Source organism: Amia ocellicauda, chromosome 9, assembly GCF_036373705.1.
Source record: "Amia ocellicauda isolate fAmiCal2 chromosome 9, fAmiCal2.hap1, whole genome shotgun sequence".
Lineage (NCBI taxonomy): Eukaryota > Metazoa > Chordata > Actinopteri > Amiiformes > Amiidae > Amia > Amia ocellicauda.
In genome coordinates, this window is record NC_089858.1 from 39,601,508 (window position 1) to 39,614,214 (window position 12,707).

The 12,707-nt window shown below is 40.5% G+C and overlaps 1 protein-coding gene across 1 annotated transcript; it reads left to right on the forward strand.

Annotated features, from left to right (window-relative positions):
• Positions 1-630: 630 nt before the first annotated feature.
• Positions 631-12,158, forward strand: egr3 (early growth response 3). Its single transcript, XM_066714468.1, has 2 exons — positions 631-2,924; positions 7,978-12,158. Exons 1-2 carry the CDS (start codon positions 2,771-2,773, stop codon positions 9,120-9,122), a joined length of 1,299 nt encoding a protein of 432 aa, XP_066570565.1. The 5' UTR covers positions 631-2,770; the 3' UTR covers positions 9,123-12,158.
• Positions 12,159-12,707: the final 549 nt, after the last annotated feature.

Sequence of the window (12,707 nt, forward strand, 5' to 3'; positions counted from 1 at the left end):
GTCTTTCAAACTCCCCTGGGTGGCCATGAAATAAAGTCAATGTTTTCTCGACGTGTGCTATTAATTATAGGGAGGGAGGGATGGAGGGAGGGGGGCAATAAAAACTGAGTGTATACTTTGCTGCGGGACTAAACCTGAATCTGGGTGTTACAACAACGGCAAACTGGCTAAATAGTGACTGTGCCTTTCTAGTATATTTGTGTCAGTCTAAATTAAAGATTAATTAAGAAAAAAAAATGTAACCTGTAAGTCGACCTGGAGAAGAGCGTCTGCAAATAAATAAATACATAATAACCAGTATGTGTGGTTAAAATACATCTAGGCGTATTCGAAATTGATTACATTGGGAATTTAATAAAATAAAATAATAAAAAGTAAATCGCCCCTTGAGTAGTAGTAGTAGTAGTAGTAGTAGTAGTAGTAGTAGTAGTAGTAGTAGTATAAGGACATCATGGACCTTTTACTGCCGACTGTAGGGGGGAGCGTATGTTATGTCCCACCACAACCATAGAAACGCTCCTCAATACCCCAGCACACTGCAGCTCTAGAACCCGGCCAGACGTTCCAGTAGCAGAACGATGCGCCGTTTTCCTCGACAAAACGCCCTTCTGAGCTGTGGCTCAGATCAGACAGTCTAGCAGGCCGTTCTGTCCAGGTGACGTCTCACCATCTCGGCCAAGGCTGTTCGCAGACGGCCTAAGGATGGGTAGTAGATTGATATCGGTGTCGGTTATGTCGCCTCGAAGACATTGAGATCAACACTCGATATGATCATTATAATAATGTGGTTCTGTCTTCTATATGTACATCCTCGTAGCGTTAGACGGTTCTGTGTTGACCACACACTACATGCAGGTCATGTGTCGCTGTGGTTCACCATGCATGACCTTTAATATCGTCTAGTTATGAGTTGGTATCTAACGCAACCAAATGCATCGTACCATGTTTACACCTTACGGATCCTTCACGTTTCCATTTATTGCAGAAATCGACAAACTTTAGTCTTTCCAGCGTTGTGGTGCACTGTGATGCAGAATAGATTACATCGTTTCATGAGTACTTATCTTAAAAATATATATACGACGTTCAATTAGACACAGCGCAGTGTTGGAACACTAAATTGTTGTTCTGTGCGTAAGTGCATTAGGCACACTTTATAATTTTCAGCACCTAATTATTGCATGTCATAGGCTACCCAGTTTCATCACTGAGCTCAGAGAGATTTATATACCCTAAGGACCCTAATATGTTCCTACATGTGTAAGTGTAAATCAGACAGAGAGAGAGGCAGAAAGAGAAAAAGAGAGGTGGGTGTTTGAGTTAATAAACGAATAGACGTGTAATATGGTAAGCTATTTTAGATGTAATTAAGAGTGGATGCGATGGCAGTAGCCTACAGGTAGGTAACGACAGGCTTCATTATTTTGAATGGCGCTAATTCTCTGATGACATTTATCTTTCCATTGGTTGATTTATTCAAGTATTGCATTTTTCACTTAGGCCTATATAACATACAGCTCTGGAAAAAATTAAGAGACCACTTAATATTGATTTCTGAACTTGGAGTGGTCTCTTCATTTTTTCCAGAGCTGTATGTATTACATACGTAAACAGACGAACGAGATTTCACAGTTATTTTCCAATATATACATATCTACAAATTGGATTAAAACATAAATCAGTAATAGTAAAAAATATCAATGCGCAAATACCAATATAATAACTTCCTGTGCGTTATTAAAGCAGCATTCCGACTTAATAAAGAATAGCATAAAAGCCCCCAACTATTGCATTGTTTGTGGTCTAACCGCAAGCCCCGTGCGATCCTTGCACTTGTAATCGCAAGCAAATGTGCACCTTTGTGAAATAGGCTACTGGAGAAAAAGCGTCCATTTAAGCAGATGAAATGCAACCCCGCGCTTATTTTTGATGTGCAAGTGTGCAGTGCATGCTGCCTCTAGTCACTTGCGTGTGTGCGAACCCTCCAACGACAGAATCATTCTACTTAGGTAAACTTCAGTCACACCGCAAGCCGACCGCGATCTCCCCTGCTTATTGCTCTGGTCCTTCACACCAACAAGCACATTCGGGTCATAAAACAGGCAGTCGTACTAAATGAACAAAGTAAATGTGCATTTTCGAGTGAAACGCAACAGGTGCATGTGTAGGGGAAAGTAAACTCGGAAATCCTTCAAGCTCCGACCAGAGTCTTGTTAGTGGCACAGGCGCCCGTTCCCCAGAGCTGCACATTTGCTTTCAGACCACCTTCCTGCTGCCGACTGTAATGTTCCACTATGAGGTGCTTCCATTGTGACGTCGTGTGAGTCATCGTGCTTTGTGTATCCTTAAATGGTCATCTACGTCACGCCGTTGTTCCGTCCCCCTATTTAATACCAGCAAGCGTTGGAGTTCCCTGTCTGAGCAATACACAGAGCTGCGCTACACCAGTGCAACTGACACCACCGTTTCATTGATTCAGAGACTTTCAAAAAAGCCATACAAAACAATAAACACTCATTAAAGGAAAGCATTTATTTATTTATTTTCGAGATCCACTGTCATCTTTCCATTTTTGCTCACAACAAGGATAACAACGGCATTGCATTCGTCGAGAACTTCTCTTGGATCTACAACATCATACCTGGGATTTTTCTCTCTCTTCTTTCCCCCCTATAGATCACCCGTCGTGCGTTGTCGTTTCGAGAATACAGCTGGTGTATCTGTACGGATACCTCCATACCTCCATTTATGACAGACTGAATAAACTGCTATGACAGGGAAACTAGCGGACAAGCTCCCTCTTACCATGAGCAGTTTAATAAACACGATTCCTGAGAGCCTTTACCCCGAGGAGGACATTCCTACGTCTATGAACATTTTCACCAGCACGGATACTATTTCTCACTATCCGCAGATGAACACAGGTGAGTACCGGGAGAGAGAGCACTTGGGCTGTATGGGTCGTATGGCAGCGCTATACTGTAACTCTACTGTACGCGTCTCCTCCGTGGAGTGGAGGCAACAGTTGTCTTAAGTGCGAGAGTGCAGTCTCAGTATTTCAGACTCGGGCACCTGTACACACAGTATATCATCAACAGGGAATATAAGCACCTGGTTATAGAGGAGCTCTTCCTTTGGCTAATGTATCAATGGTTTCCGAGATGCGGGGTTTGCGATCATCTACAGGGAGCTGATCTATACCTTATCCGACTTACAGAACAGGGTCTTATTGCGCCGTAGCTGGACATGCTATACCACATCGGTCTTTCATGAAAGAGATGAAGTCTTGGTATAAAAGGGGTTGTTTTACACCACGGCGCCCCTTTTCAATGACCTGTTTATTCATGTGATCGGAATTAACTTGTAGGGAGAATTACATGTTATAATGCTTTTAGACATCTGTGTGCGGTTCTAAGTGTGTCAACCTAAAGGACGTACTTTTGGACGTTTCTATACGGCGACTGTGCGACTATTTCTGGATTATGTCAGAATTTACGAGCAAAGAAACTATATTTCAGTATCTATCCAGCCCCCTCACATACATGTATACATTGTTTGGATGTATAAACACACACATGTACACTGTATGTGTGTGTAATGCGTGTGTGTATGAAGAGGTGGGTGGAACCATGCAGAATGACAATGTGCAGTACAGTAGATCACTTGCCTGTACTGTACCCATTGTAGCACATTATGTATATGATCCATTTATTACTTTTCTTTATTTGACTGTAGTATCTACTGTCAAAAACGCCATAACTGCAGTAACGTTGCACACGTAAATGGCAAGTAAATTGCAAACCCCAAAGCTACAATTTAAACATATATAATGTGGGTAATATAAGTGAGCAAATGCGTTATTTCGCGTACAGTTCTTAAATCATATTATGTACATTATATACAGTATTAATATTGCTCTTTTTGTGTAGAATATGTCTGTGCATAATAAAACACGGTGCTGTTAAAATATAAAGAAGTTTAAATATGTTATCTATACAGGGTTTGCTTATCAGAAAATATCTGTAATCTAGTACGCATGAAATGTAACTTCTCAATCCATACATATTAACTTTTACCACAGATATATTTGAGTATGTACTCGTAAATATATTTTGTTGGAGATTACAAGTTTTTTCATGTATCATTAATAATAGGTTGAGGAAACTTTAGATGCTTCCAGGTGATGGTTAAAAGGAAAAGTATCAATTCATATGTCTGTATTAATATGACATGATTATCTGTCGCGTCGATATGTATGGCTCTGATAAAATGAAATAAATATACGCATTAATACAAAACAAATGTTAAGTAATTTGCATAAATGGTGTCAACCACGTTTTGCACCGAAGTGCAATTAGCGTCTGGGTTTGTGACAGCGGAAACATATTGTATTTTTCCGAGGTCAGATCTTTCAACAAGCTATATGTGTCATTTTAAATTTAGACCTTTCAAAGCCTCAGTGTTCACAGATGGTGACTTAAAAATATACCCTAAAGTACAGAAATCAGTGGTGGGATAAATCCCAAATCCAAAAAACAATTTAAAGTCCGCCCTGGAAACACGGAAATGTAGAATTGTGTTTGTAACACTGTGTACGTGAGTTTCAATTTACATCAAACACTTACAGGTATTGAGTTCATTCAAAATCAAAAGCACTATTATTATTATTATTATTATTATTATTATTATTATTATTATTAATAATAATAATAATAATAATAATAATATTTATTGTGTCAAAACGTGGATAGTGTCCTATTTCAGTTGTTTCATAATTGAAACAGCTTTAATGGTCTTAACGCCATGACTGACATCGATGTCTTGTTAGAGAATCACATAAGATCCTTTGTTAATCGTTTATTCGTAAACAAAATACGTTTTAATATGGAACATAAAAGATGTGATAAACTGCAAGACTGAAGAGGAAGATTTATTTCCCAAAATATTAGGCAGGAGATCTGCAGTATTTTTTCAAATGATGATACTGGAGTTGGAATTCTGAGCTAAAGGAGTCTCTTGACCCCTTTTATAAAGGTGCACTCAGGTGGTACACGGCATCTACAATGGTACCAGTTACACGTATTTACCAAAACAATCTGTTAGATTGAACAGAAAGTGGTGATTAATCAGGCAACACAATTTAGTGGTAAAATCAACAACACAAATAACTTTTTTCTCAACAAAATATGTCAAAATGAGTATGTTAAAAATAAACACACACAGGCTATTGTGTCATTTGTTACCACTGAAATGTTTTCTGCCAGTTTGAGCACATGTTTGTGTTATATTTAATACTTTTGTTCACAAGTAAGAAACAATTTGACAGATTATAAAAGCATAGAATATGGAGTCAGGCAGTCAACATTGTTGATGTTTGAGGCAAGTTTGTTTTGACAATTGCAATGATTGCAGCTTTGGCATCAATCAGAAACGTGCCACTTCAAAGATTGCATGGTACTTCAAGCACTTTGCAGATCCCATGACATGTGCTAATGTGCTCTTTAAACAGACAAGTCAGATATATTTTATTGTATGTGTTCTGACATGCCAGTGTACATGTTCTTCATTGGTGGTTTTAGTTTTTTCTGATTAAATTTGTTTCACTGACACGTCTACGCCTCGTTTATCCAAGAGGGTCAAAGGAAAGGTAAAGTCTCACAACTAATTTGTATGAGGTGTATGGATGCATACTGACACAAGTGTGTGTGTGTCTTGTGAAATAAATGCAGGGATCAGGGTGATCTTTTAGAATTAGACATTGCTGTTGTGACATGTAAAATGTGATCAGTTACTATAGGTCAGCTGCTTTAATCTTTCTATCAGTAGCAAAGTTGGCTCTGTATTTTATTTCACATCAAACCAAGAAAACAAAGACTTATAATAGCTGTTTATGAATTCCCAGCGGATTTCTTCTTTATTTTTTGTGCATGGAACAATTTGTGTTCTCCGTAGTACAGTATAACAGGATTGAGTAGGTGACAAGTGGAAAGGAACGGCGTATTTGTGTATCTTTACAAGCGTGTTTTTCCTGACCACTCACTGTCTCTTGAAGGCTCTGTGTGAGGAACTAGAATTGTCATGGCCTTTGTTGTTCATATTTCAGGTTGTGGATTAAATCAGAATTTTACATTTTGGGCTGTAGCATAAAATAAAATATTACCAGGTACCTTGTATTCTTAAACATGTACTTGTGACATGCAGTTTATTAATAGTTTCTATTATTAAACAATGCCATAAATAACAATATGCTAGACCTTTGCAGTCATAATTCTGGAATTTATAAATATTCTGAATATCAGAGCTAACTATCCAATTTAATTATTTTAGCAAAGTATATCTGATTTATTAAATGAAACATGTTGAGCTCATTACCAATTTGGGAAAGTCTGTCCAACAGTATTAAATATGAAACCTTAGCAGTAATTCATCTTTTTCTTCTTTTTTTGTTATATGGTAAATATAATACAATACCTAGGACTGAAAATACAGACCCTTATCATATTGCAGTGACCTCTATTTATATAGAACCGATATATAAATTCAACACAACACAAAGCACAGACTGGAGCAGGCACAAACACAGCAGTACCTGGCAGCTTTGCTACATGCATCATTTTGAGCCACACCGATGCACAAACCCGATAAATGATACTCCATAGAAATGTGGACAAATCTCATTACTTCCTGGGGATGCTCATTTTAATGTGGAAAGCATGGTCACATGGGACTTTATTGCAACATCCGATGTATAATTTTCTGTATGCCAGAGGTGACTGATGAGATACAGGTCTTTTTTTTTTTAAATGTGTATTTGGCACAAACATTAAGTGGGGTATACTCTTAATTTCCTGCACTTCTATGCAATGTAGAAAAACAAGTACAGATGTTAGTTATGTAATAGAATCCATATCTTCTGATCTTATATATATTGCACATTTATACTCAGACATCCTCTCGATGATTTTACAATGTAATACCTAAAGGGAATTCCTATGAAGCCCATTAACAAACATACATCAAGAACTGAACATATATATGCATCTCTGTAGGAACACTATAGGATGATATTGAGCTTTGTAACATCAGAAATTTCCCAGTGCCTTATTATCTGCTTGTGCCAAAATCTGTCACTTTCTGTGTGCTTGAGTTGCCATAGTGAATGTACTCTGAGCTGCGTGAGTTAATGCCAGCTAAGCATATAAATACCAGGAGCGTTGACATGCTGCGAGTACTGTGCAACGATGTTCTAAAAGTGTTTGTGTGTCTATTTGTCATCGTTGAAGATGCAGATTAAGACAAGCCATGAAATGTAATTCCAGGAGAATTAGCCGATTAGGTACATTTTCATGTCAACTCTCCTCTGCTGGGGTTACGGGCTTCACACTTGGTGCGTGTCAAAAGTGAAATGACGGCGACTGGTTCAGAGTAACCCCTAGCTGACATTAGTGCACATCACTTAAACTGCCACAGAATGCATCAGAATGTGACTCTTTTGCTGACGAGAGGGCTGTGACTTAGTTGTAGGGGGGTGTGCTGGTCCTCATTGACACACACTCGCTAGAGCTGTTAGAGGAAGCTCTCGCAGTGACTGTCTTTGACTGAAATCGGGCTGCACATCAACAGGTTTGTGCCGGTTTACACTTTGTCAATTCCGAAAGCGTTCTTTCGCTGTGGAATTAATAGAATTTCTGAGCTTCCTTTTCCTGCCATGCCTGCCTGAAACAAAACACTGAATGAAACGTATCGGCTCTGGATCAGCGATGAGACTAAACCTCAGGCTTTCCTTACTCTGGACTCAACAGCCAGTTGATTTGATCCCACCACTAGAAAAGTACAATCAGCATTCTGGCAACCGGTCCTTAACTGTTACCATTTTGTTTGGGAATGAAGGCAGTGCAGTGATTGCTTACCTCCTGATAGTGTTGGTTGGTTTGCAGTGTTTCAGTGTGCTGACATTTGTTTCCTCCCTCTGCCCAGACAATATCATGGATCTGGGGATGGGCAGCGAGAAGGGGACCCCTGAGCTCCAGTACGGGTCCAGCTTCCAGCCCAGCCGCAGTGGCCAGACGGTCACCTACCTGGGCAAGTTTGCCTTCGACGCGCCCCCTTCAGGCGGGATCAGCAGCTCGGGATGGTGCTCGGACAACAACATCATCAGCTTGGTGAGCGCCGGCATCCTGGGGGTGTCCCCGTCTCCGGGAGCCATCACCACCCAGACCTCCTCCTCGGCCGGCAGCATGGGCGGCCAGTACTCGGAGCTGGAGCAGGTGTATGGCACCCCGTTGCCCGCCCACTCCGCCTGCAGCGACATGTACCAAGACCAGGTCTCCTTCCACAGCCCCGCCACCACCACCCCTCTCCCGTACCCCAACACCGACTACCACAGCACCAGCAAGCCCTCGATGGACAGCAGCCTGTTCTCCATGATCCCCGACTACAACCTGTTCCACCACCAGGGGGAGGTAAGCGTGATGGAGCACAAGCCCTTCCAAAGCATGGATCCCATCCGTGTCAACCCCCCACCCATCACGCCACTGGAAACCATCCGGGCCTTCAAAGACAAGCAGATCCATCCAGGGTTTGTGGGCGGCCAACAGCATGCCCCGCAGCACCACCAGCCCCCTCAGACTCTCACCCTCAAGCCCATCCGGCCTCGGAAGTACCCCAACCGCCCCAGCAAGACGCCCGTCCATGAGCGGCCCCACGCCTGCCCGGCCGAGAACTGCGACCGGCGCTTCTCCCGCTCCGACGAGCTGACGCGCCACCTGCGCATCCACACCGGCCACAAGCCCTTCCAGTGCCGCATCTGCATGCGCTCCTTCAGCCGCAGCGACCACCTGACGACACACATCCGCACGCACACCGGGGAGAAGCCCTTCGCCTGCGAGTTCTGTGGCCGCAAGTTCGCCCGCAGCGACGAGCGCAAACGCCACGCTAAGGTGCACCTCAAGCAGAAAGACAAAAAGCTGGCGGAGAAGTCTTCGTCTGCCGCTGCTGCTGCGGCGGCCGCGGCGGCGGCAGGGGCAGCGGCGGCCGGCCATCACACCTCCCCTCCCGGCTCCTGTGGCGGCGGCGGCGGGGGCAGCGGTGGGAGCATAATGACTGTGACCACCTGTGCTTAAACAGAGGAGGGGAGGGGAAAAACAAACAAAAAAAAAAACACGCAAATGAGCGGACATGCCTCAAAGTTTGTGGCGCTTTCCAAAATCAAGAGTACTCAAATAAGAGACCTAATTTGACAACGAAATAGAGGACTTTCTCTGCTCTGTACTCTCTCTCTCTCTCTCTCTCTCTCTCTCTCTCTCTCTCTCTGTGTGTCTCTGCTTTTTAAAAACCGTTTCCTCTGTTCGTTTTACGCTGGACTCTTCTGCGGCTTTTTGGAGGAAACAGGGAAGAGGAGGAGGAGGAGGACGAGGGGGTACCGTATATCCAGAGCAGAGAGGCCTGGCCCGGCGGGGGGCCCGGGGCGGTGGCGGGCGCAGACGGACAGCGCGGCGCGGGGCTTGGCGGGTTCATTGTGACAGCGTGGAATTTCAGGTCAAGTCTGATTCGGACTGTTTTTACATGACTTCAGAATTTTATATATATCTATCTATCTATCTATATATATATATATATATATATATATATATATATATATATAGATACATATATATCTGGAGAAGGGGAGGGCTATCAGGATGATCGCCATTTTGGCTAAAATATACAGATTTAACAAAATACCACCTTTTCAAACAAGGTGAGCTACATTGGTATTTCAGGCACTTGGATGTTTACGTTTTTGTTTTGTTTTTTTGTTCTGTTTTTGTTTGTTTTGTATGTGTTCAGAATATAACAGAGACTGTTTGCTTACTGTCGATGATAACCTTATTCGATGCGCCTTTGTTTCCTTATCTTAACTATTTATACTGCTGCCGAGTGTTTTTTGAAGAAGAAAAAAGAAAAAAAGCTGAATTTTTCTATACGAGAATGTGCCAAAAAGAATGTGACTATAAAGCCAATTTTTTCTGCTCTAAAATGTGCCCTGGTTCAAGCAAACCCCAGGGCTATGAGTCTAGTGTTTTAAAGATTGCAATATGGCCGAACCATATATCTTTACCCTTAAGCTAAACATTGACTACTTTCCTTATGATTTATCTTCCACATAAATGTTTTTTTCCTTCATTAATATTCCTAAATGCAAAATGAAAACAAAAAAGTACGTGGAATAAAGTTTGTGTAACAGCAGAAGATTCACACTTCATACTGAAGTGCTATTTCTATCAGCTAATTTAATGTGTGTGTGTGTGTGTGTGTGTGAACAGACCAAACTAAAATTATAATAAAAAAAAAAAAAAAAAATCAATATTGGTCATATTTGGATTACTTTAACCTGCGATATATGCATTAAATATTGTATAATTAGCATATTATTGAATATAATATAAACTTTTTTACAGACATACTAATTGTGATTTTGGAAATGAATTACCATATTCATTCGAATGTGGACTATAACATTAAAGCACTACATAGATAGATAGATAGATAATAAAGGGGATACTCCTTTTAAGAAAAGACATCAGTTATCAGTTATCAGGGGCTGCCCCCTTTCATAAATCATGTTGATGCTCAAATGGTATCAAGGAGCTATCACTTTGTCAAATACTGTAACTGTTCCACCAACTTTGTTCCACTGTATGCTAGTAGTATTACATTTAGTAACATTTGTCAGGGGTGATTGCTAGTCTTTGGGGAGAAAAAACAACAAAAACAACAGGATAATTAGTCTCAGCAGATGGTATTTGATAAGCAAATGTGTGTACATTGTGAAGTAGGGTTTTTTTTTGTTGTTGAGGTTTTTTGCCTCACCTACACAGACTTGTCTCCAAGTATTGCACTCTGTTGTTGACACACAGAAGCTCAAGTGTCATCCACTGCAAGGTAGTTTGCTTTGGTGATTGCCCAATTCTGGATGAACGCAGCAGACGAACTGACTGAACTAACTGTGAGACGTAGTCTGAAACCATGCTGCTCTGTGGCCTGAGGGAGGTTTGACTGCTGGTAGGAGCAGATTTACTTTGACCACTTTAGGAGTCATTACCTTTCTGAGCTACATGATTGTGGCTGGTGTGGGGATATAGTGTCAGCACGGCCTCTTCATTTTCTTGTCATCGTTTGGGTATAGAAATTCAAACATTCCCCGTAATTTTTGAAATTGTTTAAACTGCATCTAAACCCATTTTTGTTTAACCCCATTATTATTATTTTTTTCCACATATTTTACCAAAAAAAGGCTTTGCTGAGAACTATTCATTTAAATGAGCTAAGGATCTAGACTTTTCCCAAGAGTGGAAGAACAGTGCAAAGAACCTTGGGTATTGGAAACTGTTTTTGAAATGTTTCTGGATAGAAATTGTAAACCCTTTCCCTTTCTGTTTTTTGTAATGTCCTGGGTTTGGACCCATCAGCTAGTATACTTGCCAACAGATAACTTGGTCAATAAAGACCATTCAGCACTCAGAGGTCTATAATGAAATCAATTTATTATTGGTGTGCAGAGATTCAGGCAAGGAATTGAGGCTTTGGTCTTTCCGTTTAGATAGTTTTAAATATATTACTACAGCAGGAGCATCAGCTTTTATACTCAAGAATGTAAAGAGCACAGTTTTTTTTCAGTATTAAAATAGTATGTGTGTGTGTGTGTCTGTGTGTGTCTGTGTGTGTATATATATATATATATATATTTATATATGTATATATAAAGTGATTGAATGTATATATTGAGGATTTTCTAAATATCCTCTTTCAGACAAAGCAAATATTTGTAAATATAAAGTATAGAATGTTGTGTTATAATTCAGTTGGCAAAAGGTACAATTTTTTTTTCCTGTGATTAGCTTTTTACTACACTGGCTTACACCTGCTGGGAGCTTTACCATCGGACCAGCTAATCTATCACTCTTTTGCAGAGTTTGAGGGTGTGTGGAGCATTGAGACAGCACAAATTATGCCATTTTCTTTTTAATGCTTTATTTTGAAGATTATTATAAATACTGTAAATACAAAAATATGGAGACGAAGATGGAGAGGGTGTTTATATAAAAAAATAAAACAAAAAATATTAAAAAAAAATGTTTGGTGTATCTTGATTGAACGTTTTAACGTCAGCCACGTGACTTGTGGACACTGGAGCAAGAGTTTTCAAATGCAGCTTGGATGCAATTTGTTTTCACAGGCTGCTAAGAATTCAACAGTAACCAAATTCCTCATTTTGAAAACTGTTTCGATGAAAGGGTCAGATTAAGAAGTAGCTTTCTGGGAATGGTACTTGCCTAATGGCTTCATCATACGCTGAAGCATAAAGCATCCATCAAATGCTTGCCAATTCTTCACACAACTGTTCAAGTATAGTTTAAATCTGGCTTTGATACCGCACCAACTGCCTTTAATTTCTAGAATCCACTATCAGTTATGTGTTTGGGAAACCACCTAAAAAGCCCTAGAACATCAGCATTCATAGGTTATTAAAAGAAAACAGAAGCAACACATTGCTGGGTGTCTTTGGAAGCTTTTTGTTTCAGCACACAATTCCTCAGCTGCAATTTGAAAACTATTTCTGGGAGAAGAAATGTGTTTATTTCTGAGGAGAACATTTTGCTTTGAAACCAAAACAACAAACAAACAAACAAACAAACAAGAGCACTGAAAATTCATACAGCACAATA